The sequence below is a fragment of the Myodes glareolus genome, chromosome 5 (genome assembly GCF_982192425.1).
Source record: "Myodes glareolus chromosome 5, mMyoGla1.1, whole genome shotgun sequence".
NCBI lineage: Eukaryota > Metazoa > Chordata > Mammalia > Rodentia > Cricetidae > Myodes > Myodes glareolus.
The window spans coordinates 69,029,799-69,056,162 of record NC_142030.1 but is presented as its reverse complement, the minus strand read 5'-3'; the positions used below and the strand labels follow the sequence as shown (position 1 = coordinate 69,056,162).

Sequence of the window (26,364 nt, the reverse complement as noted above, 5' to 3'; positions counted from 1 at the left end):
CAATGAAAGCAGCTTCAGCTTTTTATTTTAATAATTTAAGACTGACACCTGTCCATACATCTACGGAGTCCTGACCCCTTGGGCAGGCTGTGCCTAGGTGGGATGGTCACCCCCAGCACAGAGCCTCCCTGCCTGCTGCCCACCCACAGCTGCCACCAGGGAGGTCTGGACAGGAATCCTGCAGCTGGGGGACAGCCAGACACCAGCTGCAGCCCTGTCTCCAAGCTGGACAAGAGAACAAAGACCAAGGCCCGCCCAGGCCAGGCTGCAACAGCCACGGGCTAGGCAGGGGTGGCGCCAAAGGGCTGGCTGGACTGGCTGGACTCTACTCCTGCACCCTTAGTACCATGGCCACACTTACTTAAAATGGCAATAGTTTCATTCATTTATTCAACTTCATTTTTTTGTGTTGATCATAAAAATTTCCTAGAATTTCTTAACATTCTGGCTCTCAGAACCTCTCGGATATCTACATACCCAGAGGGGGCTCAGAACTTAACATTCTGGCTCTCAGAACCTCTCGGATGTCTATATACCCAGAGCGGGCTCAGAACTCTTGACAGCCGTACTTCCCAGCGCTTGGTTTGGAACCTGCACTCCTGGCTGCCATGCTGTGCCAAGACACTGAGCCCCTTCTGGATCAGGAGCAAAGGTGCAGGCACAGGGGAACCAGGCAAGTCACAGCTGAAAGAGACTGAACAAGGCCCATGGGGCCACTTTGTCTCTGGTGTGCTGGGGGCTGAGGAGGCTTTTCAGTGAGTGTGACCCAGGGCGTGAGGCCAGCTCTCAGGGTCCAACCCAAGGAGACAGTCATTCGCTCTCCTTTCCCTCCAACAAAGGGACACATCCTGCTGCTACCACTTCTGTCGTGGAAAAAGACCATTATTTTCTTTCCCCAGATCTGCATAAATTAGTGACCTTAACCGCTACGTACAAACAGGCTCTTCGTGTCTTTCTGCAGGTCAGATCAGAGCAGCTCTGCCACAGCCCAGACAACTAGATGCCACCCTGATCTGCGAACCGCATTTTCCAGCCACAAATTATCTCTGAGTAGTGCATTTCCAGCCCCCACCCCCCGCAGTGTGGGGGTCAGGACTTCTAAGGGAGTGTCGATGGAGGCAACAGTACTTCTGGGTCACTGGGGAACAGGCCTCTGTCTCAAGACACGGATTGACAAGCTCTCCACACGAGCCAGTAGCTCCTTGATGTGAGCCAAGCCCAGCCCAGCAACCTTGGCCCCATTCACCTCCAGGATCTCATCCCCCACCCCAAGCAGCCCCGAGTACAGCTTGGCAGTATCCCGGTCAGCCATGGCCTGCACGTAGAGTCCTGCAAAGGAGGAGAGGAGATGGGGGTGAGAAATCATACAGGGCACAGTGACACACACGCCTCACAACTGGCTTCATAGAAACATGTCACGTGTTCCTCTTCCCTGCCTCCCCATGCATAACCTCATTCTCTGCAGCCTCTTTCAAAACAAGAAAATCCATGCAATTGATCCTTGAAGACATTATTTATCTATAGTTCAGGGAGAATAAACTGATCTTACCCTTTTCTGATGGCAGCTTTTAGGATAAGGAAGTCATTTTAAAAATGAAGAACTGTGTGCCTTGCATTTGTTGCTTAGGACTCATAAACAGATGTAGTTGATGGATCAAGGGACCCAGGGTCAGTCCAAAGGCCAAGGTGGGGGCACTAGAGTAGTTGAGACCAAATCTGCCGCACAGTACTGTACAGCCCTGTCTTCCACCATCACGCACACAGTTTCTCACGTGGGAGTGGGGGCATCTGGGCCAAAGTCCAGCCAAAGTGAACGTTCTGCCCACATTTACAGCTTACTCTCAGGAAATCCATTTGTGGGAGAGGTTATGTGGACTCGGGCTGACAAGGCAGGGCTCCAGCCGCTGCTGCTACAGCACTGGGGTATCCAGCTGAGGGCCAGGCAAGTTCTGTCCGCTGCCCCCATCTGACAGGGTACACAGGCAGGTTCCTCTGGAGAAGGCTGGAGCCCACTACCATGTTCTGCAGTGTGAGCATAGCCAGCCTGCTGGAGGGCAGCAGGGGACAGCCTTTGTGGGTGACTTTCCTGAACTGACAATATAATAGGATTTGGGGACAGCTGAGCACAGCCCTGACCCCTTCGCCAGCTGGCTGAGAAACACAGCAACTGCCCCAAGGCCCTTCCTAGTCAGGTGCTTAGCACGGATGTCTGTTCTGGTGCCTCCAACTCTGGTTTGGAGCATCGTGGCCTGTGGAAAGTGGTACCTTGGCCCACGGACCAGGGGGAGCCCACGGACCAGGGGGAGCCCTTTATTGCAACGTCTGGGTCCCGGAGAAGCCAGGCTCTGAATACAGATGACAAGTCCTTCACCAAGTCACCTAAAAGTTTGAGGCCATTTGGCCGACCTGAGCTGCAGTCACACTTCCTCTCCTGTCTGGAGTCTGGATATCCTTTTCTGCGCTTCTTGGCCAAGATGAGCCTTCCCAGTGAGGCTCAGCCGCTAAATGACCAAGTATCATTTAGCAGACATCCTTTGGCAGGTGGCTTTTCCACTGGGGCCCTGCCCTACCCTTGATCTCCTTTCTCTGATGCCTGAACAGCTTACCTGCTGGGTCTACACACTGTTGGCAGGGAGAGAGGGAGCCACCCCCCCTCCCCACACGAACCCACAGAAGTGTTTGGTGTGCAGGAGGAGAGGCAGGTGGGGAGGAATGACAAAACCCAGAAGAATGTAGCCAAGCCAGACCAGACACTGACGTCACTCCAGCCATTTTGGGGAGACTTGGGTAGGCTTCCCAGCTGAAATCGTGACTGCAAGGCAAGTCTGGCATTTATGGTCTGCTGGAGGCAGCCTTTGTTAAGGATATGGATGCCTATGTTGTAGTCAGTTAGAACCAGAAGGCAGGACCTGCTGTTTTCGTGGGTGTGGTGTCAGATGGGACACATGCTGGCATCCTGACTGATGCTTAGCAGGGAGCCAGAGCAGCCAGGGCCGTGGCTCCTCCGAGGTTCAGGGGAAGTGGCCCTAAGCAGCTAGGGGAGGGCCTGTGGTGGGAACAGCTACAGCACCACACTGCCTAGTGTGAGATCCCCGTGTGATATCTGGTGGCCAAATACAGCCGCAAGAGTGGGACATCACCTGGACAGGACCATCCAAGTGAGGGACATGGAGACAGCCTGGGTGCCGCTGTCTGGTGCCCCCAACGCCAGCTCCTTGTGTTCACTGACATCTGACCCTCCTCAAGTCCAGATTGGGGGAGGCCCACCCCATTCCTGTTCCCAATCTCTCCCTCTGTCTCTTTCCTCTCCCACCGAGAAGTTCGGGTCACGTTAACTGCACACCAGCCAGGTTAAAGTCCCTGCTCACCATCTCCACGGCCGCCCTGTGCCGCCCGCTGTCTTGTCTGTCTCCTGGGCTGTGGAAGTCGGCTTCGTGCCGGTCCCTGTCCCACTGTGTCTTCTCAAACCTCTGCTCTAAAATCTCCCTCAGTAGACGGTCCCTGCCCTCCTCAGCGAGGAACCCTAAGTCCCTGTCTGCCCTCAGCTCCAGCCTGACCTCCTCACTTCCCTAACAGGCAACGAACGCCATGGCCTTTAGGACCTCTGATCTCCCAGCCCTGGATGGCTCCACCCTCTCGTGTCCCATCTCCACTCAGGTCTCAAGTGGTCTCCAGGGCGCCTGCCATGCCTGCTTTGTTTACATTTGCTTCCTGGTGGTTTTCACGAGGTCACAGTCACAATACGAAATAGATGAAGTAAACTTTTAGAACTGGCCCAGCACCCTAGCTGGAGTGCTTGCCCGTGAGGTCAGGGGTCTGTGTGCTCCCTGCGGTGCTGTGACCCCGTAGCCACAGTGTGCAGGAGAAGGCACCTGATGTCCATATTTCCTGGTGCTGTGACCCCGTAGCCACAGTGCACAGGAGAAGGCACCTGATGTCCATATTTCCTGGTGCTGTGACCCCGTAGCCACAGTGCGCAGGAGAAGGCACCTGATGTCCATATTTCCTGGAAGCTGCTGGGTGCTGAGCAACAGGACAGGTACGAGAACACAGGCTGTGCTGCAAGCCCAGCAGCAGGAGGCTTTCTCAGTTAAACAGCCTGGACCTAGGACACTCAAGAGCAGGATAGCCTTCTCTGCAGGGCCCAGGAGCACAGCCCTGGGCTTGCCCGCCTTCCCTTCTTCCCCTGCCTGCCCTCCCTCAGCACACCTCCCAACCTTCCCCACTTAGCACAGCCTGTGGATAGCTTTCATGGTCTCTTGTACTCAGATGCACTCTGGACCACAGGCTTTGGCCTAGGCAAGTCAGGTCGCCACGAAGGACTCACAGATGTAGAGGGACCAAGAATTCAGCGACAGTGGGATTGAATTAGGACCCACAGCAGGCAACCCGGCCAGGCGCCTGGAGCCAGCATCCATCTGAACAAAGCCCTGAGGAGCTGGTGAGGGAGGGCTGTGGACAGGATTGCAGACAGGCAGGCCCACTCCACATGCCCAGACACACCAGCAGCTGGAGGCCGGGAGCCGTTGAAATACATCAACCACATCAAAGGAATAGCCGAGAACTGGCAAGACAGGCAGTTTTCCTCTGCTTCTCTGGAAAAGCCTCGAGGACTCTGATTTCAAGATGTCACAGGACAACAGAGGGACAGTGCGATCAAATCTGCCAGCTCAGCCCCCCCCCCCCCCCAGCAGCAGGAGCTCCTGGAAGGACCAGGGGAGCCTTTCTCCATTGCTCAGCCAAGCCCAGAAGGAACCTGACCACACCCTGGGTACGCTACTGAGGATACCAAGGGCATACCTGAGTCTCGACGACCATTGCCGTAGGCCACACAGAAACCAAAAGTGCCCTCTGGGGGTCGTTGCAGCTGCAGCTGACTCGTGCCATCTGGGAACACCTCTACCACCCGGCCCACAGTGCGAGCCAGGCTAGGGGCACCCACATCTTCCACGCTGAGGGCACGATGGGGAAAGGCTCTGGCTGGCCTACAAAGAGACCAAAGACAATAAGATAGAGCCAGCTCCTTGTTGGCCCTAAGGTGACCTGCACCTCTGACTTAGGGCACTAGAGGCTGGGGTTCCCTAGGCTAGAGACAGGCAGTTACTGCATCTGCTGGCAGCTCCTCAGGGCAAAGTGCCTTGAAGCAAGGACTGTGGTTTCCAACATTTTTAGGAAGAGACCTCTGAGAATGAGAGGGAATTATATATAAATTTTATATAGTGTTCTCAAGAGCTACCTGCCCCACCTCCACTCCCCAGCCCAAAGTCTTCCCATGAAGCCCTGGGTAAAAGCAGATAGGTAAGAAGGCCTGGGCAGAGAGGTCAGGAACCAAGGGCCTCTGGGGATCCTGTTTCTGGGAGTTTAGAAGGATCTTTGGCTGCGATAAAGAAATTCTGTACGTTAATTTTAGGGTGTCCTGGGACAGCCGAGAGAGGCTTCCGAGCGTTCCAGCACCACCTTCCAGCAAACCTACCTCTCAGTGTTCACTTGCACAAGGCAAGAGCACAGAGGTCACTCACTGCCTCACTTCCCCTTAAAGGGACAGACGGGCTCACGCCTGTGGTGCTGAGGGAAGAAAGGACTAAGCGTCTAGCTCCACTGGCGACTCTGAGTTTGTCCTTTAGGTTCTGGAGCCACACTTACCTGCTCGATGTACTGGGGTCCTCTGACCCCTCTACCAGGTAGAGGCTGGACCGGTCTACCTTGCCGCCTAGCAGAGAATGGAGGTTCTGGAAGGAAGTTGCTTTCCGATGCTGATGAGAGGGTGACACCTAGTGGGAAAGGCCCAATATTGCCGGTGAGAAAAGCAGCCTGGAAAGGGGTCCCCAACATAGGATTTGCCAGAACCATGAACCTGAAGTCACTCAAAGAAAGCAAAGGTCAGCACGTCCAGATGCCTAGCAAAAGTCAGTAGAACCTGCTCCGAGAGATGGGAATACACCGGCATCCAAAGCAATAACAACTCAGCACTGTGCTAGCACTTAGCTCACTGTGGAACTCTCCCCAGAACTCAGACACTGTGTCAGGAGGAACAGGACCTTAAATCCCTTAGGAGACACTTCCTTGGTGGGGGTGGGGGGGGGAATGTGGCTCACTGGTGGCATACTCAACGTGACACACCTTAGAGCAGAATGCTCCCAGTTGGGAGTGAGGATGAGTCTAGTTACCTGATAGCTCCTGGAGCTTCTAACAAGTTCCTTAAGCAGAGATGTTTTGGTTCAGAAGGTATGGGGACAGACGAGGAGCTGGCACTCGAATGAGGCTGTGAGCAAGAGCTCTCCAGCTGAAAAGAGGGGCACAGGTGCCCAAGATCCACCCCCCAAAAAAGATAGCATGAGAGAAGGCACAGGGACACGAGAGAGGGCATGGGGACATGAGAGAGGGCACGGGGACATGAGAGAGGGCACGGGGACATGAGAGAGGGCACAGGGACACAAGAGAGGGCATGGGGACATGAGAGAGGGCACAGGGACACGAGAGGACACGGGGACACGAGAGAGGGCACAGGGACACAAGAGAGGGCATGGGGACATGAGAGAGGGCACGGGGACACGAGAGAGGGCACAGGGACATGAAAGAGGGCACGGGGACACGAGAGAGGGCATGGAGACACGAGAGAGGGCATGGGGACATGAGAGAGGGCACGGGGACATGAGAGAGGGCATGGGGACACGAGAGGACACGGGGACATGAGAGAGGGCACAGGGACACAAGAGAGGGCATGGGGACATGAGAGAGGGCACGGGGACACGAGAGAGGGCACAGGGACATGAAAGAGGGCACGGGGACACGAGAGAGGGCATGGGGACATGAAAGAGGGCATAGGGACATGAGAGAGGGCACAGTATGTGCTGATGTGTTTGGGGGGAGGGCGGATGCTCAGGCATCTGCTCTGCTGGGAGAGACCGGTTCTTTCAGCTTCTTGAATGCTTCTTTTGGTTCAGTTCTGGAATTCTGTACCATCCTTCCTGCATGCCCCATCCTTTCTTAGCCAGGCTGCTCTCTGCTTTCAGTCACTCATCTTACACTGCAGCAAGACCTCTGAGACACAAGTGCATTGTCATTTCCCTTGAGGGTTTCTGGAGACAGAAACTCCAATGCCAATAAATGCAAGTGCCACTGCTGACAGTTCGACGCCAGAGAAGTTTAGCTTGAGACGGCTTCCAGGGAGCAATGTCACCATGCTGTCTTCCCTCCCTACTCATCCAGACAGCAGATACTGCACGAGGATCTCCTCCCCTATATATTGTCCTGAGTCCATGAAAGTAGTCATTCGCCCTGCACTCTTCCTTCCGTGGCCTTTGAAATGAAAGGCTCCAGTGCCTTAGACCACGGCTCTCTACCTTATTTGTTTTTTGTTTATTTTTGTTTGTTTGTTTTTTCAAGACAGGGTTTCTTAGTTGCTGTGGGGCTTGTCCTGGAACTTGCTCTGTGTATCAGGCTGGCCTTGAACTCACAGAGATCCACCTGCCTCTGCCTCCCACTGCACTACTGCCCAGCAGCCTCTACCTTCTGCACAGAGGAGGTAGAGGACAGAATACACAGAATACCAACACGCTCCTAGTACAGAGCAGGATTCCTGGTCGAGGCTCGTGTGCTGGGTGATTTGCTAAGCACACGGAGAGGGAGACGTTTAGCCAGTGCCTTGTGCTCACTCTGTGTGAACTGGGTACACTAGACTAATGACTGAGATGGGTATTGGGAGTACAGATACCATACTCCAGTGAGGGGGAGACATGGAGGAGTGAGCCCTGGTGAGAGGACAGAGCAGAAGGCCCATCGGCCTAAGGACAGTGATGCCTTCTGAAAACACAGCTGGAGTACTGGGGACATAGCAGGTGTCACACGGGAGACACATTCAGGGAGGATCTTGTCAGAACGGGTTTATCCAGCAGAGGCCAAAAGCATTCTGGAAGTGATGGGACATAAAAGCAGACAGGCCACAGATCCTCTCACAGCACTGAGTGGTCTCAACTGTGTCCTGAACATGATAAATGACCAAAATGGATGCATTCCTGGCAAGGGCAGTTGGTATGCAACCTCAGATATACTACTAAGGAAGTCACATGAGAAAGACCAGAATGGGCAGGCCAGTCAAAGTCTGCTGTAGCAATACAGACTGAAATGAATTATGTTTGGGAAATGCAGAGATGCCTCAATGGTTAAGAGCATTGGTTGCTCTTCCAGAGGCCCAGGATCAATCTCTAGAGCTCACATAATAGCACATAACTGTGTAGAACCCAGTCCTGGGGGGATCCAATGCCCTCTTCTGGCTTCTGTGGGTACCACATACACAGGGTGCACAGACATACATGCAGGCAACACACACACACACACACACACACACACACACACACACAAAACCAGAAAATAACTTAAAAAAAAGAAAAGAAAAGAAAGAAAGCAAGAATAAATTGTGTTTGGAGTAGAAGAGTCACTGCAGCCAAGGAGAAAGTTAAAGAAACCAGGCCTTGAACTCTCCAGGAAGTAGAAGCAATAAAATTGAGCAGGAGAAAGAAGAGAGTAGGTATTGGGGAGAAGAACAGAATTGAGGGGTACTGCACACACAGTGAGCACAAGTCCTATGAGTCAGCTGTGTGGACACCAACAGGTCCCCACTTTTGTGACCTGGGCTCCAGACAAGGACCTGGGGCCACACCCTATCGCCCAGGGCCCTGGGGACTTACCAGATGCAGGATCTGCAATGACGGGGCTCTCTTCACTTTGGAGGTACTGGTCTGGGGAGCCAGTGCTGAGGGCTGCAGCTGTTCCACACTGTAGCTCCGGGATGTGCCCAGTCTGGCCTGGGGGGTGTGGCCCAGGGCTGAGAAGAGTTTTTTGAGCCCCAGGGTAGAGGAGATACTGCTCCTCCTTTTCTTGCTCCCATCAGAATGGGCAGCTGAGGGTGGTGCGTGCCCTGCGCTGGCCTCAGGTGATACTCTGAAACACAAGGGGGAACATAATGTGGCTGGAGATGGCTTGATAGGCAGGCAAGAGCTGGCTGCATCCTGCTTCCTAGGGTCCCATAGGCCCCAGATGGACCAGTGCCAATGTCCTCAGGGAGGAACTATCAGGCTGCAGCAAGGGGAGTCATGCAGAGACCGCCAGGTGCTGAGTGAAAGCATCTTCTGGGGAGAACAGTCCAGGATAGCCCCGCCACAGCACACAGTCATGAGTCCAGGATAGCCCCACCACAGCACACAGTCATGAGTCCAGGATAGCCCCACCACAGCACACAGTCATGAGTCCAGGATAGCCCCGCCACAGCACACAGTCATGAGTTCAGGATAGCCCCGCCACAGCACACAGTCGTGAGTCCAGGATAGCCCCACCACAGCACACAGTCATGAGTCCAGGATAGCCCCGCCACAGCACACAGTCATGAGTCCAGGATAGCCCCGCCACAGCACACAGTCATGAGTTCAGGATAGCCCCGCCACAGCACACAGTCATGAGTCCAGGATAGCCCCGCCACAGCACACAGTCATGAGTCCAGGATAGCCCCGCCACAGCACACAGCTATGGGCTCATCATCCATTCACTCCATTCCTTCGGGATGTCTCCTATCTGTCGGCCCTCAGCTAAGGGCGTACAGAAGCTTCTAAAGGAGAAAAACCATTCACAGTTGTGTGTGAAGCAGAGTGTGACCAGGCACTTGTTTTAAATAGTTTCCAGGGAAGGTCTCTTTGGGAAGAAGACAATCTTTACACCGCGGGCCAGTGACAGGCAGGGGTCTGGCCATTAATCCTAGACGTGAGAGCCGCAGGCGCACAGAGTGGCTGGGCCGCTGCCAGAGCAGAACCAAGTCTGACGCGACGGCAGCAGCCAGGTAATGAGAAAGGCAGGAAGAGGTGTGGTAGGAGGTCAGGCAGGCAGGCCCAGCACACTGCCAAGCGCTGTCAGCCTCGGGAAGGCAAGGGAAGAGAGACTGCCCTGGGACTTTAAGTAGGGCAATGATTCCATTTAATTGGGTTTTTTAAAAATATTCCCTCGTGCAGTTAAGAAGTGAGGCAGCTCAGAGCAGATGGCAGAAAGAGGGGCTGGGGGCTGGAGAGGGTTGCCAGAGGGTGGAGGTGGGGGAAGCAGGAGGAAACGCAGACAGTGTGTGTTTAAGCAGTGTGTGGATAGCAGCGTGGCTGCTAGGAAGGGGGCTGGGAAGGCCACGGTTCGGCTTCTGTTGAGGGGTCAGCTAGATACCGGGAGAGATGTCCAGGAGAGACTGAAGACAGACCTTGCTTCCTGGCAAACGCCCAGGCCATAGGGAGGCTGGGTGTTGCCGTGTGGTCACAGATACAGTTGGGAGCAGGGAAGTACCAGGTTCACCAAGGCTTTGAACTCGGCCTAAGGAGGTCCCAAGGCAAGACCTCACATGTCTAACCCCAGCTGAAGCAAAGATGGGAAACAATTTGCATCCTAGGAGCTCCCTGAGGCCTGTGGCTCTCAGTTGTAGCATTAGAAGCTGGGGCTCAAGGGTGAGCAGATAACTCGGTGGCTCTTCAAGGTGCATCAGATAAAAAGACCTGGAAAAAGTGGGGGCTGGAAGTAGATAAAGTGCTCGGCACGCAAGCCTGAGGACTCGAGTTAGATCCCAGCACCCGTTTAAAAGCCAGGCGCATGGCAGAGCATCTTAATCACCCCAGGTCTGGGGAGGCAGAGACAAGTGAATCCCTGGGGCTCAAAAACCAGGCACAAACCAGGCACATGTGCACACACCCACATGAACACATATGTACAACACACACAAAGAGCACAAAAAGAGAGAGGGAGAGGGAAAGAGAGAGAGAGAGAGAGAGAGAGAGAGAGAGAGAGAGAGAGAGAGAGAGAAAGGATTGGGAAGGGTGAGGGGTGAGTTAAGGTGCCAGGACATGGTTTAGGAACCCTCCAGGATTTGGGAGGGCGGGGTTAGAGATGTTACCGCTACAGCTTCTTTCCCCATCCAACATGCCCATTGTAGTCGGGCTTCGTTCTTGCCACTCACCCAGTGGGCATGTGGCCGCCAGAGCTGGATTCTGTCCTGTGTGACTCCAGGGGGCACCCAGGCTCCTCTGAGGTGAGGGAAAGGGTGACGGCTGTAGAGTTGACAGTGGCGACATCTGCTGACTGGAGAGAGTCCCAGAGTGTTCCTGTAACAGCATGACACCCCCACTGCTACACTGACGTCCCCACAGGTCACAGTGGGGCAAAGTCTGTTTCCCCAGCTTAGGAACAGGAGACACCGGGGAGAGGTGGGAGCCCCAGGAGCAGGGGCAGTGGAAGCAATGGTGGATTCCAGAGCTGCTGATTGGCCCGTCAGACTTTACACAAAGCCTCCAGCAGCTGTGGACTGGAGCTTCCCTACACACCTCAGACTTCTCAGCAAGAAGAGGGCACCATCCCCACCTTGCCTGCGTCCCCATCCCCCAAGCACAGAAAACTGGTTAACCTGCTCCGTGCTAATGCTGAATCCTGCACCCTGTCCACACTCTGCCGCCTCCCTGCCACCTGCTGCTGACGTGAGGGACCCACAGGGATACGAGGCATGGTGTGTGGCCTTATCGTCTGGTGATCAAGACGGAGTGCAGAGGAGTGCCCCAGACCTGGCCTAGGCTGGACATGAAGGACAGCGATCCTTACCATCTCTGTCACTCTCCAGGGGCGGTCCAGGCTCCTGGCAGCAGTACTCCCTGTCAGCTCTACTCTTGGGGACAGCTGCTCCTCGGGGCTCCTGCAGCCACAGAGGGACACTGCCATTGGTGCTGGCAGACAGGTCCAGTAGTGGATGCTTGACACGGGGCCTGTTGGGTTGGGTCTGGGGCGAGGTGTGAACTGAGATTCTTGGAGGGGACAGAGGCAAGGGGATATCCCTATGCTCAACCTGGAGTTCCTGCCTGTGATGTCTAGTACAGGTTGACTTCCTCAGAGGCATCGGGCAGAAGGATTTCTTTGAAGAGGGAGGGGTTGGCGCCCAGCCTTCAAGGGAGAGGGGCAAAGTTGGCTGCAGGGCTGGGTGAGGTGCAGAGGGCTCCTCAGGACTTCCTTGGAGAGAAGAAGTGCACGCAGGTTCCAGAGACTCGTGGCTTTCAGACACTTGGTCTGGTTGACCTGACCCTGAGGACCCAAGCTTCTTGGAAGATGACACAGCATAAGCTGTCCTGCATGTAGTCCAGGAATCCTCAGGCTGGGTCCGGTGATTTCCTAACTGTAGTCCAAGATGCCCTGGGGACCAAGACCTCTTGGGTTCGGAGGCAGGTTTGGGCTCAGCATCTTCCTTTACAAACAAAGTCCCCTGGGGAATGTGTCCTGTGGCTCCTTTTATCTCCCCTCCTACAACCACATCACCAACCTCATGTAGGTGAGGCCAGGCCTGAAGCTCCCAGGGCAGCTCCACCTCAGTCCTGGGCCACCTGGGGCCTTCCTGAGGTCTAGAGTCACAGTGCCACTGTTGGGGGCTGCTGCCTTGTGTCTGCCCACCTGCCCTGCTGAGCTGAGAGGTCCTGGCATCCTTAATGTCAGTCCAGCTATCTGAATTGACGGTGCTGTTGAGGACAGAGTCCCCCTCCTCAGGATGCGTGGCAACAGTGTCTGTGATGTGTGTTTCCCGGATCCATTCTGTGTGGTGCCCTGGGAATGGGGAGCTCAAGTCATGGGAATTACAGGGTCCCAGCAGCAATGTCTGCTCACAGGTTGCCTGGAGACCCTGGAGGACCCTCAGGTCAGGCGTTGCTCTCCCCTCAGCAGGGCAACGCTCTTCAAGACAGCTGCCACAGGCTGGGCACGTCCTCTCACTGTCCCATATCGATGGTGGTGCAGGGAAATCACTGTGGTCCAGGGAGCCCATAGGCCTGTGGAATGCACTGTTCCCCATGTTATGGTTAATGTAGTTGGTTAAGTCAGGCTTGGAGTGCAGAGGTCCTTGGCCCACAGCTGGTAGCACTGTGCTTAACACTTGACGCTGGCGCTGCTGACGCCGTTCCAGGTACCGGAACTCAGCCTCGTGGGCAGACTCATCTTCAAAACGGACATGAGACAGCGGCATTCCCTGCTTGGGCCACTGCCCATTGCCAGACTCCACATCGGAAGAGTCACTCAGGTTCCCATTCTGGAGGCTCTCTCTGGAGGCAGAGCTGCTCCTGACATCCAGAGCTGGACTGCTTTGGCCATTTCTAGTGAGGAGACAGGAGAGAGGTCACATGCATACAAGAGAGTGGTGAGGAAGGGAAGAGCTGCTCTGGATGTGCTCTGCCCCAGGCCTCACCTACAAGGTCACCCCAAGTCAGGCTCCTGGGAAGTCATACGGCAAACCCAAGCCCATCCTGCAGGATATATACATCCCAAGTCTGTAGATGGAAGTTTCTGTGTCCCCCCCACCCCGGTCCATAGCTGTTCAGTAACAAAGAAACACAGAGGCTTATAATAATTATGAACTGTTTGGCCTATTAACTCAGGCTTATTACTAACTAGCTCTTACAACTTAAATTAACCTATAATTCTTATCTGTATTTAGCCACGTGGCTTGGTACCTTTTCTCAGTAAGGCATTCTCATCTTTTATTTTATTATTGATTTTTATTGAGCTGCTCCCTTCCCCTTCAACCCTCTCCTAAGGTCCCCAAGGCATTCTCATCTTGCTTCCTCCAAGATGAGGCTGCGTCTCTGACTTTCCTCTTTCCAGAATTCTCTTAGTCTGGTCACCCTGCCTATACTTCCTGCCTGACTACTGGCCAATCAGCATTTTATTAAACCAGTACAAGTAACAAACCTTTACAGTGTATAAGAGCTTGACCCCACAGCACACATTCGTCGTCCTACCCACAGCACACGTCCGTCCTAGTACACACTGCTCAACAAAACCAATACAACATCTTTTACTTTTAACTTGTTTTCTATTGCTGGGCTCAGTATAAGTTAAAAAGAAAAGTTAGGGATGGTACAGAGGAAGATGGCAGAGCTTATATGTGCACTCCGTGTGTGTGCACATGTGTGTATTTAGGGTAAGAAAGTGGCCTAACTTGGCAGTGATGAGTTGCAGAAACATGTAGAGTCAGTTCTGTGTGCGTGGGTTCCACATCTAGGGAGTCCAATCTCGTCATAAAAATATTTGAAAACAAAACCCCTTATCTGTACTGAACATGGAGGGACCTCACTCTCCCTGTCATCCCCTAAGCATGACGCCATGGCAACCACTGTAAAGCACCTATCGCTTTAAAGGGGTGGCTTAATGCATACAGGAAAATGCCTGTCCATTTGTGGGTTTTGGCATCAAAGGGGGAGATCAGAACCAGCCCCCTGTGAACACCGAAGAGCAGTTTTAAGTGCTATAAAGCCTTCATGGGAAGAAGTCTCCATGGGTATTCTATGAGGCTGGAAGTCTGGGACTTGGCGGGCTCTTGACCTGACATTCCCACTAAGCATTCCTCAGGCCTTGCTGGGATGGATTGCAGATCAGCAGCCCCTGGAGCCTCTCTGAGGTAGCCCCAAAGCCTCTGATCCCCATCCCACCTCACACACCCACATCTGCCTCCAGAAGTGCATCCTGGAGATCTTCATATCTTTTATTAGCTCTGGCTCTGGCAAACACTGGCTGGTGGCCAGATCCTGCTCAGATCCACACAAGCCTCATCTCAGGACCCCAGTAGCCATCTTACAAAGTTATGCAAATGGACCCAGGTCCAAGGCCCATACTTCCTCCTTTTCCCTCTGGAGCCTTTGTCTTTGGAGCTGACCAAATTTCTCCCACTCATTACTTTATCTCACAGAGCAGTTAGCCTGCTTCCTTCGCACTTCCTGACCTGGTTCCTCCCGGAGCACAGCTGGCATCGTGCCACATTACCCAGCAAAGGGCACAGTGATAGCCTTTGGGGTAAGCATACAGGGCTGCCACCTCTTCTCTCCCCAGCTCTGACTCCCACCCATTGAACCCTGTAACTTCAAAGGCCACAAAATCGCACACACAAGCACTGCTGGGATATTTAAACATGCGCCCTTCTCGATGCCTCGCCCATCTGTCTCTCTGAGCTCGCGCCTCCTTTGTTTAAGATGCTCCAGTTGGCTTCACAATGGCTGTACCAGAGCGGAGATCTCTGAGAAGTCCTCAGATTGCAGAGGATACCGTCTCCCATGGCTGGAAACATGGCGCTTAATCTAATGTCAATGTGGAGGCCTCAGGACCTAAAGACTCGGTCAAACATTATTCTGGATGTTAACAGCACAAAAGCTTTCTTTTTTAAAGACAAAATTAACATTTAAACTGGCAGATTTTGAACAAAATAGATTACATCCCATCCTGTGGTGGGCTTCATCTGACCAGTTAAAGGCCTGAGGGAAACCAAGGCTGATCTATCCTGCAGGTTCAGGATTTATCAGGTGTCTACCAGTTTGCGAACCAACTCCTTAAAGTAACCCTCTCCATACATAGCCGTATCCTATAGGCTACGCTTCTCTAGAGAGCTAGAGTGAATAAGTACCCTTCAGTGATGTGTCCCTGCCCTGAACACCCGGACCACACATTTACTGTCGCAGAGGGTTAGGTTGGAAGGAGCCACCGAGTAACAGCAAACAAAGGCCACCTCATCAGGCACAGAGGGGGACAGGCAGGCAGCCAGGTCTATACTGCACAGCATGGCTCACTGGAGACGCGGTGTCTGGCTTAGAACCCATTCCACCTGCGGGCTCCAAAACCAGCGCCCTGTTCTGCTGGAAGGGGAAGAAACCAACCTGTCTCCAGGGCAGTAGTGGTGAACTGATCCATCTTAGAATTCACTCCAAAGACAGAAATTTAAAAAAAAAAAAACAAAAACAAATTAAAAAAAAAAAGCAGCCAGGCAGCAGTGGTGCACACCTTTAATCCCAGCACTTGGGAGGCAGAGGCAGATCTCTGTGAGTTCTAGAACAGCCCGGGCTACAAGGAGACACCCTGTCTCAAAAACAAACAAACAAACAAAGAAAAAAGCAAAGCAAAGGAAAACTGGGTGTGGTGATACATATCCCCAATTCTAGCACTCAGGAGGCTGAGGCAAAAGGAGGATTCTGAGTTCAAAGGAATCTAGACTACAGAGTGAGATCCCATCTCCAAAACGATAAGGTGGGTATGGTGGTGTATACCTTTAATTCCAGCACTTGCGGCGGGAGGGGCAGAGATATACACGTCTGTGAATTCAAAACCATCCTAGTCCACAAAGTGAGTTCTAGGCCAACTAGGACCACACAGTGAGACCCTGTCTCAAAAACAAAATAAAACAAAATCCCACAAACCCAAATTCATTGTCATAAGTAGAATAAAGGAGAGCTAACCATGTAGGAGTCTTCAATGCAATTATTCAGAACACAAGGCCCCAGGCAGCCGCACAGACAATAGCATAGGAAAGCAGGGGGAGGCCTCAGCAGCCATGCACAAGAGGCAGCTAAGCCAAAAGCAAATCCCAGAGCTGCTGGCATCCCACCCAAGGATAGGATTCCAGTCAAGCTCAGAGCCTCTGCTGTTGCCCTGAAGTAACATGGCCTTTGAGGAGGCCAGTCCCTGTCCACTGCCTCACTTTCTACAACAATGCTATCCTAGGCACACAATTGATGTGATGTTTGTGAGCTCTGCAGCCTCACACAGGACAATCCTTCCCAGGGTGCAGCCTGCTGACACATCCTATGCTCCTGCGATAAAGTGACATGTACTGTGTTTTGTGATGAAGAATACTGATACCAACCTGAGTCTGCCTATTCCCCAAGTGGCAACAGCTTTTCCCCTTCCGGGAGCTGCTCCATTTCTATGTGGACCAGCTTCCAGACAATACATGTCTCCACCTCCCCCTTCTGGGAGAGGCCTGCAGATGCAGGCTCACCTGGCTGCCTCTAGGTAGACCTAGGCTAAAGAGGGCCTTCTACAGATTGCTCTGCCTGCCCCCATTCCTCCCTTACCTTTTGCCAGGCTGTTTTTTGGAAGGAGTGATAAGGCAGGCTGGGGCAGGACCTCCTGCTTCTAGCTGAGGCCTGGGGCCTGCCTGGCATCACCGCGTTAACTCTGCCTGCCCTCCAGGGTGATCTGATGGAGCGTAACCTTTCCGAGCAGCTGCATCAAGCCATCTGGTGTGGATTTTTCAGCTCTACCCTCTGAGGATTCGCCAGCGCTGCCAAGTCATAGTAATTCTTCTCTGGACACAGCAGCTGTTGAAGTAGGTCACCTTGCATTTTTATAGCCAACGAAGAGGAAACCTACTTCACAATAGCTACTGGATGTAAAGACTAGGGGCAATAAACTAGAGAAGAAGGCGCCCAAGAGGACAAAGCACACTGAAATCGGTTTCACCGTCTTGTCTGTGTGTGCCTCAGCACACATTCCTATAGGACAGGGCAGGGGTGCCGTGGCTGTCAAGGCGTCTCTCTGCACATGTGGAAAACAACTGGGACACCTCAAAGAAGCCATGTCATTCCAGTGAGTGCTCTGTAGTGGACGGGAAACAAGGCATTCATGTGGAAACGGAAGAGCACCCCAAGGTCAGATTTTACTAGCATTTGGGGGTCTCTTGTGCCCTCCTCCTAAGGGTCACAATGACATCGAACGAAGAGACTTCTGTTTGCCGTGGAGTCAAGATAGGGCTCTGTGAATGTCCCGAGCCTTTAGTGAGCAGACCCAGCAGCCCCATCACAGAGCACAGAGTTGTGTTTTGCTAAGCGTTCTCGTTACCCCAGTACCACACTGATAAAGAAGACAAGCAAATCCAGTGTGCCCACCATAGCTGTGAAGCCACAGGCCTTGTCATTTCCACGGTGGGCCTGCTGGGGCCTGCCAAGATCCGGCACGGCCTGACGCGGCAGAGCACCGCTAGGGCTGCATCTGTGTGCTGGAGAATTCCACACGTAAGGACTGCTTTCAGATACACCATGCAAAGAACAAGCACAACGCCGGGGACAGGCGTGTGGTTTGGGCAGTCACGTAATGACACGCTAGTCCAAGAGTGCCCGAGCCTCTCCTTTTCCGTCCCCTCACCCTGGATGTGCTCGCTCTCGCAGCCCCAGCACGATGACGTCACCACGGTACCCACATCTCTGTTTCTGGCCTCACCGCCAATGATCCTGCACCCAGCTGTCCAACGGGCATTTCCAGCCTGACCCTGAACCCAGGCATCACCCTCTGGCTAGGGGCCCGTGAGCATGCTAGTATAACCCTAACTCTAACCCACCTGTCTACCCATCTCTGCGGCCCCACACTAGTACAGGACTCATGCTCCGATGTTCAGCAGGCCTGGCATGCCCCCATGGCCGGCCTCTAAGGAGCTCTCTAGCCTTCATGTTGCACTTGACACATTTCTCTCTTCCAAGCTGATTGAGCTCTGAGCACAGCCTTGCCTCTCACAGCTCCCATCCCTTAGCATGGTGCCCCTTCCTCCCTACCCAGGGAAGATTCACAACTCCTATAAGCCCCATCTGGGGAGCCACATCCTGAGAGCCTCGCCTGTCCCTTCCAGATGGAGCAAATGCTGCCAGCTCTGCACACATGCTTTTCCCCTCTTCCACTAGAACCCACAGACCCGACTGGGTGTTTGGCTGTCTCTCTCCCTGGAGACTGTGATCTCGATGCCCCCAGAGAGCTCAGGTCACATAGATATTATCTTTATATCTCATCTTATGGGGAATGATGTGTTGACTGACTAAATGATCATGGCAAGTGCCTGACACAGAAAACATAGGCACACACATGCATAAAGAGAGTGGGGAAGGATGGAGGGAGAGGAGAGAGAGGGAGGGAGGGAGACAGGAGAGAAGAGAACAAATGCTTTCTGGCTATATAGGAACTATTTGTGCTAGTGACCCTTCCCTGCCACAAGCCCTCCCAGGCCAGCCTGGCTTAGGCTCCACTCACCGGCTGCCCTGAGCAATGGTGGGCACAATATCATGGCTGGCTCGGAGTGGTTGAGTCCTGGCCTTCATGCGAGCATGCTGAGTCAGATGCTTGGATCCCTCATACCTGGCACTCAGAACAGGCTCCAGCTTGGGAACGCAGATCCTGCAGGGTAGCACAGGCCGGGATGGACAGCACGGGGATTAAAAGAAAATAACACGGCTTAGGAGGCTTTAACGGTATCAAGCACAGCTCTGCCAGGAAAAGCCTTGTATATACAGCCTTCCCCTTCTAACTCACACATAGGGCTCCCTCCTCCCCACCCCATCCCACTCCCTGAGGCCTGGGAAACACCCTGAGCTCAGACAGGAGCTGGGGAGCCAACCTGACCTTGGATATCTGCTGGGAGGGGCTGGAAAAGGGGCTGGGGAGTCTGGCTGTCTTATTGTTCCTTCAGGGCATAAGCAGGAGCTTTTGGAAAGAGGAAAAGGAAGGTCCTTGGGTTATGGATCTGGGTCTGTGCCCAGACAGATGGTCTTTCCATGCATGGTCTCCCTGTCTCCTTCTGTCTCTCAGAGTCCACACACACCCCCACTGGAGTCCACACAGAACTGTCCCCAGCTCCTATCAAAGACACAGGACCAAGGCACTGCCTGTCAGTCTTGGGCCTTTGGCAGATGACGTTTCCTAAATCCTGGTGTTTTCCTCTCATAATCTCAATCCAGACCTGTCAGGAGTCAGCTCAGGGCTCACAGGGCAGAGAGAAACTAAGCTGGATTCAAACAAGCCAGCACATAGCTCGAGTTTCCTAATAATAAGGGTCATGTGGTGGTAAACGCCACCCACCAGATGTGCTGCCTCCCCGTCCCCGCCAGTCCAGAGCTGCGGGAATGACGGGCACCTCTGTCCAGAGCTGTCTTCCAGCTGCTCTGGGTTATGGAAGTAACAGTCCACATTCCCCGTGACAAGATGGCTTTCTCTGCACAGCTCGCTTTTCACAGCCGGGCTGGATGAGGGCAGGTGTTCCTGAACTTGACAGATTAGGCGAATGCACTGGAGGGGAGTATTGACACACCGCTCAAGGTCGAACATCAACTGAAAACTGAGCAGAGTGAGGCAGAGGACAGCCAGCTCCAGTCTCTAGCCTCATTTCACATCCTGTCCCCCTTCCTCCGAGGGCGCCAGGGAGAGCAGGGATGTCTGTGGCTGAGGTCAGAGGGGCTTTGATGTGACTCCAGCATCCACGCTGTCGCACATGCTTGGCTCTGCTCACAGGGAGGGTCCCCAGAAAGAGAACTCAGTTAAAGGTTCAGCAGGGCTTAGCTCTCACACCCGGGGTACCCCTTACTCCATCCATATGCTACACGGGGTGGGAGGCTCCACCCTGACCTCAGGACGTATGAGGGACTCTCATGACAGGAGTGGACAAAGGCCTTCAGGACAAGGGCTCCTTGGGACACCCTTGAACTGGCTCTGAGCAGATGACGGGTTTTTGTTTTCTTCTTGTCATGTGTTCTGAACACCGCTTTGGGCCAGAGGAGGAAAGGCTGCAGGCATAAAGGGACCATCTGTGCCATGAGCTCTGGCAGGGCGAGGCCAGGCTTGGAAGGAGGGCTTCATTGGAGTGATGCAAAAAAAATAAAAAAAAAAGTCCTTCTCCAGGCTTGCTGCCCCCATGAGGCCTCCATTGGCAGGAGAGGCTCCCCTGACATGGCTTCCAGAGCTCCCCAAACCGCAGCTGAGAGCAGCTGTGCTCCCGGGGGCTCCGGTTCCAACAGCAGAGATAATGAGGCTACCAGGCAGAGGTTCTCCTGCAGCCGCGGGCCTCTGGCTACCAGCCTGCATGCTCACAGCTTTCCGGTGACAGCTGTGCTTCTGCGACTGTCGGCGGGCATTTGTCACAGGCCTGGTGGGCAAGCAGGAGAGCCCCTCGGCAGCTGGCCGGATGCTGCTGCGATCAGCCTCGCCTCCAGGTTTCTAAGCCATTTCCAGCTTTGCTGTTTCCTTTTTGGAACAGCTGTCCACCCCCCACCCCCACCCCCTTCATCTACTGCCCTGCCTCAGTCTGGCAGACAAAGCTGGTTTCTCCACTGATTAGAAAGGCAGGCTTTCTGGCCGCCTGGAGGCGTCTATGCAGCAACCCAGCAAGCAGGGAGGAGAGCAGCAGCCACCTTCACAGACTGCAGCCAAGGTCAGCAAAGCAAGGACTTTGTGCACCCAGGAGATGGGGGCTCTGCCCGCTGGGGAAGAGTGGGAGGTCTCTCTCTCTCTCCTGAGGGGAGGAGCAAACAGGCACCACACACACCAAGCAGGTATCTCCTCACCACTGGTGGCCCTCCATTCCCCAAAGCTGGGGTTCAAACTTCCAACTGAGGAAGACTCTATTTTCATTTGATCCTGGACCAGAGGGAGGCACGGAGCCCCAGAACCAATCCTTCCTATCATGAATTAAAACCCACAATCCCAGCTCTTTCAATTCCTTTGAAAATTTCCTGGCCAAGTCAGGCAGTGTGCAGCCAGGCACAGGCAATACTACCCACAAACAAACAGTATTTATCACCTTCTTGAAGTCCGAGCTTCTGTAGTCCATTACCTCTGTGGGTAGGGCACAGGAATAAGGTGGCTGCGTGCTTTCCCTCCAAGGCCTCAGTTTCCCATCAGTAAACATGAGCTTTTATAAGAGAGAGAGGGCTTACACTGCTACCCTGAGTCTGGGTCTTCGGCCAGGCCGGCTATGGTGGGGAGGGGGTTCTGAGGTTCCCACTTAGGGGGCATTTGGACCAAGGACTGGCTCTTGTGGAGTGGTCACCCAAAGAACTACATATTGGGGGAAGCTACAGGTCCACAGATGTGTCCAGGTCCTCGCCTCTACCCTCTGCTAGCTGCATCCTGACGACAAAGGGAGCCTGTGACTCTGGCCCTCTGCTCTAGGCCAGGTTCTTGGAGCGGGGGAAAAGTTAAACAGTGACTTTAGCACCCCAAGAGCTGGGCAGATCAGGAGACCCTTAGCTCTCCCATTCAGAAAAGTCAAGGGGACAGAGACATTTCTCTGCAGCCAGCATAAGCCAGGATTACAATGAAAAACTCCAGCAAGTCTGGGGTTAACCCCTTCATCTCAGGAATGTGAACCAGGACTAGACTCCAGGAGGCAAACAGTGACGGGAGAGCCCGGAGCACACAGAGAATATCCAAGGCCTTTGCTTAGTTACTCTCCACTTGTGTATATTAAAGCCTGTGCTAGCCAAGGACAGAGGTCTTTACTGTTGCTTCTGAGGGATCGAGGAGTGTGTCTGCACTGGTGGAGAGCTCAGGCTTGTTGGGGCGCACCCTTCTTCCGCCTGCAGGACAGCCACAGGATGGAACCTAAGGAGGTGGTTTACAGTGTGTCAGGGTGACCTGCCCACGTCCTCAGCCCTGGGCCATCTCTTCCTAGTGGCGTCAGTTTCCCCACCTGCTAATCTGGGAGAAAAGGTCTCTTCAAACATGGTCAGCATTTACTACTGTTGCTCTATTACTAGCACGGTGTCACTTTCACCCCTTCACTCTGGGTGTGGGGACCTTTGAGCATGAACTAAGGTCACCCACCAGTGAGACTACCCTGCTGCTGGCAAGGGAAAGGCATGTTTAGAAGTGACAATCTGCGGGCAATTTGAGAGGGCTTGCTGGGTTTGCTCTAGACTGTCAAAAGCTCTGTTGGAAAGGTGACTTCCACACGGGACAGGAGGAGGCTGACAGGGAGCGGAGGAAGGCCCATGCTCGCTCTTCCTTCCGCAGAGAAGAAGAAAGGTCTCTGGCAGGTCAGAACAGGCCTGTCCCACATTCCCAAAGAACGATGACAAATTCCCCAGTAACAAGGCCTGGCACTGGCCAGGTCAGCACTGCCTGGGTTCATGGGCACACGGGCAGCCAGAGCGGCAGATGTCTGAGACATTCCCAGAAAGGCCTTTGGTGAGGTCAGCTTAGTCCTACCTTGACACTGTCCATTTCTGTGAGCTCCTCCCTGCTCAGGATGGAGTCACAATGAGAATTTTGCGTGTGGAGTCAAGCGTGGCATGGGACAGTCCACCTGAAGGTTCTAGCAGTGGCTTTCAGTGGGATCAACACAGGGGACAGAACACTGGGCACTGGGGAACTGGTTAAGCACTAAAGGCTTGGGGTACTGTTCTGTTGTGTTTTCTTTTTCCTTTGAGTCTCCTGGGACTGCAAGCACAGAGCTCTCTTTGTGTCTGTACATCTACATGGCTGGTGCAGGATAAGGGTAAGCAAGCCACACGGGGCTCGACCCCTTTCAGTGACATCTTACCCTGGACGCTCCTCAACAACCTCTATGGCTCCCTAGAACGCTGGAGCTGACCAGTGTCTTGTGTCTTGTCCCCTAGTCTTGCTACAAGGCTCATAACTCTCTGACACTCTGGGCCCAGAAGATACAAAAACTGGCCAGTGACTCAAGATGGCTTCCAAACTCTCTTCCCAGGTCCCCGATGCTCTTAGCCCACAGGACTCACATCCACCCGTGTTTCCAGGAGCTGAAGTCCTCCTTCTGTGCAGGAGGAGGCCGTGGGGGCAGGAAGGAGACCGCTGGATGCCTCTGTATTCAGATGAGATCTCACTCCAGCTCTCCCCGGGCGGGTGGCTACCCTCCACGGATCACCACACATTCCACCTCAGATGCTCCCGAGCGTTTCCTCAGCCTCACCCATCTGGAATGCTCCTTCAGCTTCCACCCAGACCCTTGCAAGCCCTCACAGGCTCTGGCTGTCAGCGAGCCCTCCCTCAGTTCTCTCCTGCCTCCTCTGACGGACATTTTATGAGCACCTGTTTCTGTCTCCAGGAATTCAAGGAGAAAGACACCAGAGAAGGCACTGGTGGCATAGGGGCAGGCCGTGCCAGTGGGCAGAGAGTGATGACAGTAAAGTGTGTGTGTGTGGGGGGGGGATTCCACCGGAAAGCACACGGACACACACAAGCTGGCCCACAGCGGAGAACAGGCCAGGCTGGAGGGAGGTAGAAGGCCCAAGGGTTGCTTACCCAAGGGCTGGCCTACAGAGACATGGAAAGGACAGCTCAAGGCAGTGCCCCATAGGCGGTCAGAGCATAAGTCTTGGGGTCTGAGTGCAAGTCCTGACTCCATGTCACCTGGCCTCCTCTGGAGCCTCTGCCAGTAAAGCAGGAACAACGGCTAAGATGTGTGCACAGGCAAAGTGAGATGCAGGAACAGCACTTACATAGCACCTGGCACATAACCAGGGGGTGAAAATGGCAGTGGCTGGCCTGCTCTGTCATCTGGCCACTAGTATATTTTAGGCCTATAGGGCTGAGCAAAAGCCTGACCCTTAATAGAGAACAACTCTGCGCGCAGGGGATGGAGGTCCCCTGCAGGATCTGAGGCCCTGAGTCTTTAGGTGGCTCACCTCCATGGATGACTCCTTCAGGCCTTGCAACAAGCTGGCCCAGATACCCCAGACTCAGACACTGGACTCTGCAAGCAAGGCCATTCTGTGAACTTGTCGTCTTACCTTGCAGAACAGTGACAATTAAGAGCATGTTGGGCTAACCTGGCTGTCACAGTTATTTGATTGTAACATAAATTATCCAGATTCTAGGGCTGGAGAGATGGCTCAGAGGTTAAGAGCACCGCCTGCTCGTCTAAAGGTACTGAGTTCAATTCCCAGCAACCACATGGTGGCTCACAACCATCTGTAATGAGATCTGGTGCCCTCTTCTGGCCTGCAAGCATGAATGTGGGCAGAATACTGTATACACAATAAATAAATAAATCTTTAAAAAAAAATAATCCAGATTCTAAACTTGACAGAATGGGACTCAGACTCATTTGCTCTTCAAGCCCTCAGAAGGTCTGCAATGCTTTAAGAGTGAAGTGCCACGGCACACACTGATGAGTGACCATTGTGCCACGGCACACACTGATGCGTGGCCATTGTGCCGCGGCACGCACTGATGCGTGGCCATTGTGCCACGGCACGCACTGATGCGTGGCCATTGTGCCACGGCACGCACTGATGCGTGGCCATTGTGCCACGGCACGCAATGATGAGTGGCCATTGTGCCATGGTACACATTGATGGGTGGCCATTGAAATGGTCAGTTACTACCTCAGAGCACTGCTCTGCCCAGAGTCCTACACCCCTCAGCACAGATCCTGTGGCACTCCTGGGGCACAGAGCCAGGGAAACCAAGTCTTTGGTCAATGTGGGTTCCGTTGCTGTAGTGTCCTTTAAACTATCTCACTCAGACGGGAGCCCTGCCATGTCTTAAGGTATCACAGTGGGGCTGGCACTTTCTCTTCCTTGAACCTATGTTTCCTGGCCCTTCAGCCAGTTTCTACCTAGCAGGGACTTGCCCTTCATGCCTGTGGCTCTACATGTCAGGCACTCTAAGGAGACATTTTATTAGTCTTTGAACAGGGTCCTAAAACAAGTTTGTCTGTTTTTCTCTGTGTGTGTATATCTCCCCTCAGACACATACACTGATTCATCATATACAACACACACACACACACACGAATCATACAATACATATACATACAAGCCATACCTGAGATCTCTTTGTCTGTCTGTCTCTTTTTTAGACAAGGTTTTGCTATATAGTGCAGGCAGGCATGGAACTTGTTGCCCTATTGCCTCAGCCTGCCAAGGGGTGAGATGCCAGCTATGTGCCATCACACCTGCCTCTCTGCATGAACCCTGCTACATAGCCCATGGGTAAAGATGGCCTGCCAGGTTAAACTAAACTGGGAGTCTAGTCCTGGGAGCTCTAAACATCCTCACAGACGTGTGTGAAGGTCCTTCCATCTCCTGGTTGAGTCACTTCATCAGGAGAAGCAGGGTATATTTTTTGTTGTTGTTGTTGTTTTTACTTATCTCAGTGCAAGCCAGGGGCTGCCCTTCTTTCTCTGAGGACCTCAAAGCTGTGTTTCCTTGTGTTGCCTGGGGAGTCGAGGGAGAGTGCAGCACTGCAGGGGGAGGGGTTCTGTCGCTACACAGGGAGCAGTGGATGCTGAAGGCCATAGGGGCAGGGCAGAGAAGGGTGTGATGAGAGGGCTGAGGACAGCAGCCAGGAAGGCAGAAGAGACCAGACATGAACACAGAGGGACTAAAGGGCCAGACATCCCTCTTTCCACACCCTCCACCACCACCAGCTGAGCGCAACCCTGATTACCTGACTCTGGGCACCCTCATCTTGCTAGAGCAGAAGCAGAGATGGGGCTATGTTTCCCAAAATTTTCATGTTGGAATCTCACCCCCAGTGTGAGGGGATCGGGAAAGGGGGACTGATTACCACCCTTGAACTGCACGCATGACATGCCTGAGATTTCTAAGTTACCGGCTGCATTTTGTTACAGCAGCCGGCATGGGCTAAGGAAGGCAGAGAAAGGTCTTACCCGTGTTCTGAGGGGGACAATAGGCTACCCGGGGAGCAGCCTGGCCATTAAGAACAAAGCTGACAGCTGTGGGCAGACATCATGGGACTCTGCAGAGACTGATGTCATGGGCAGCTGTGGAAATGTCAGCCACTCCCAGTCCCAGGGCCTAGCTC

The 26,364-nt window shown here is 53.6% G+C and overlaps 1 protein-coding gene across 5 annotated transcripts in view; it reads right to left on the bottom strand.

Annotated features, from left to right (window-relative positions):
• The window catches only part of Kiaa1614 (KIAA1614 ortholog), a 36,850-nt gene continuing 10,486 nt past the window's right edge, over positions 1 to 26,364 (bottom strand). For all 5 annotated transcript variants that reach the window (XM_048421306.3, XM_087906401.1, XM_085688088.2 and 2 more), the window contains 7 exons: positions 18,829 to 18,972; positions 11,614 to 13,142; positions 10,979 to 11,123; positions 8,688 to 8,940; positions 5,644 to 5,771; positions 4,801 to 4,985; positions 1 to 1,329 (listed from right to left, as the gene is read on the bottom strand). In XM_048421306.3, the coding sequence (XP_048277263.3) occupies positions 1,136 to 1,329; positions 4,801 to 4,985; positions 5,644 to 5,771; positions 8,688 to 8,940; positions 10,979 to 11,123; positions 11,614 to 13,142; positions 18,829 to 18,972 (2,578 nt within the window). In that variant the 3' untranslated portion in view covers positions 1 to 1,135. The remainder of the gene's footprint in view (positions 1,330 to 4,800; positions 4,986 to 5,643; positions 5,772 to 8,687; positions 8,941 to 10,978; positions 11,124 to 11,613; positions 13,143 to 18,828; positions 18,973 to 26,364) is intronic.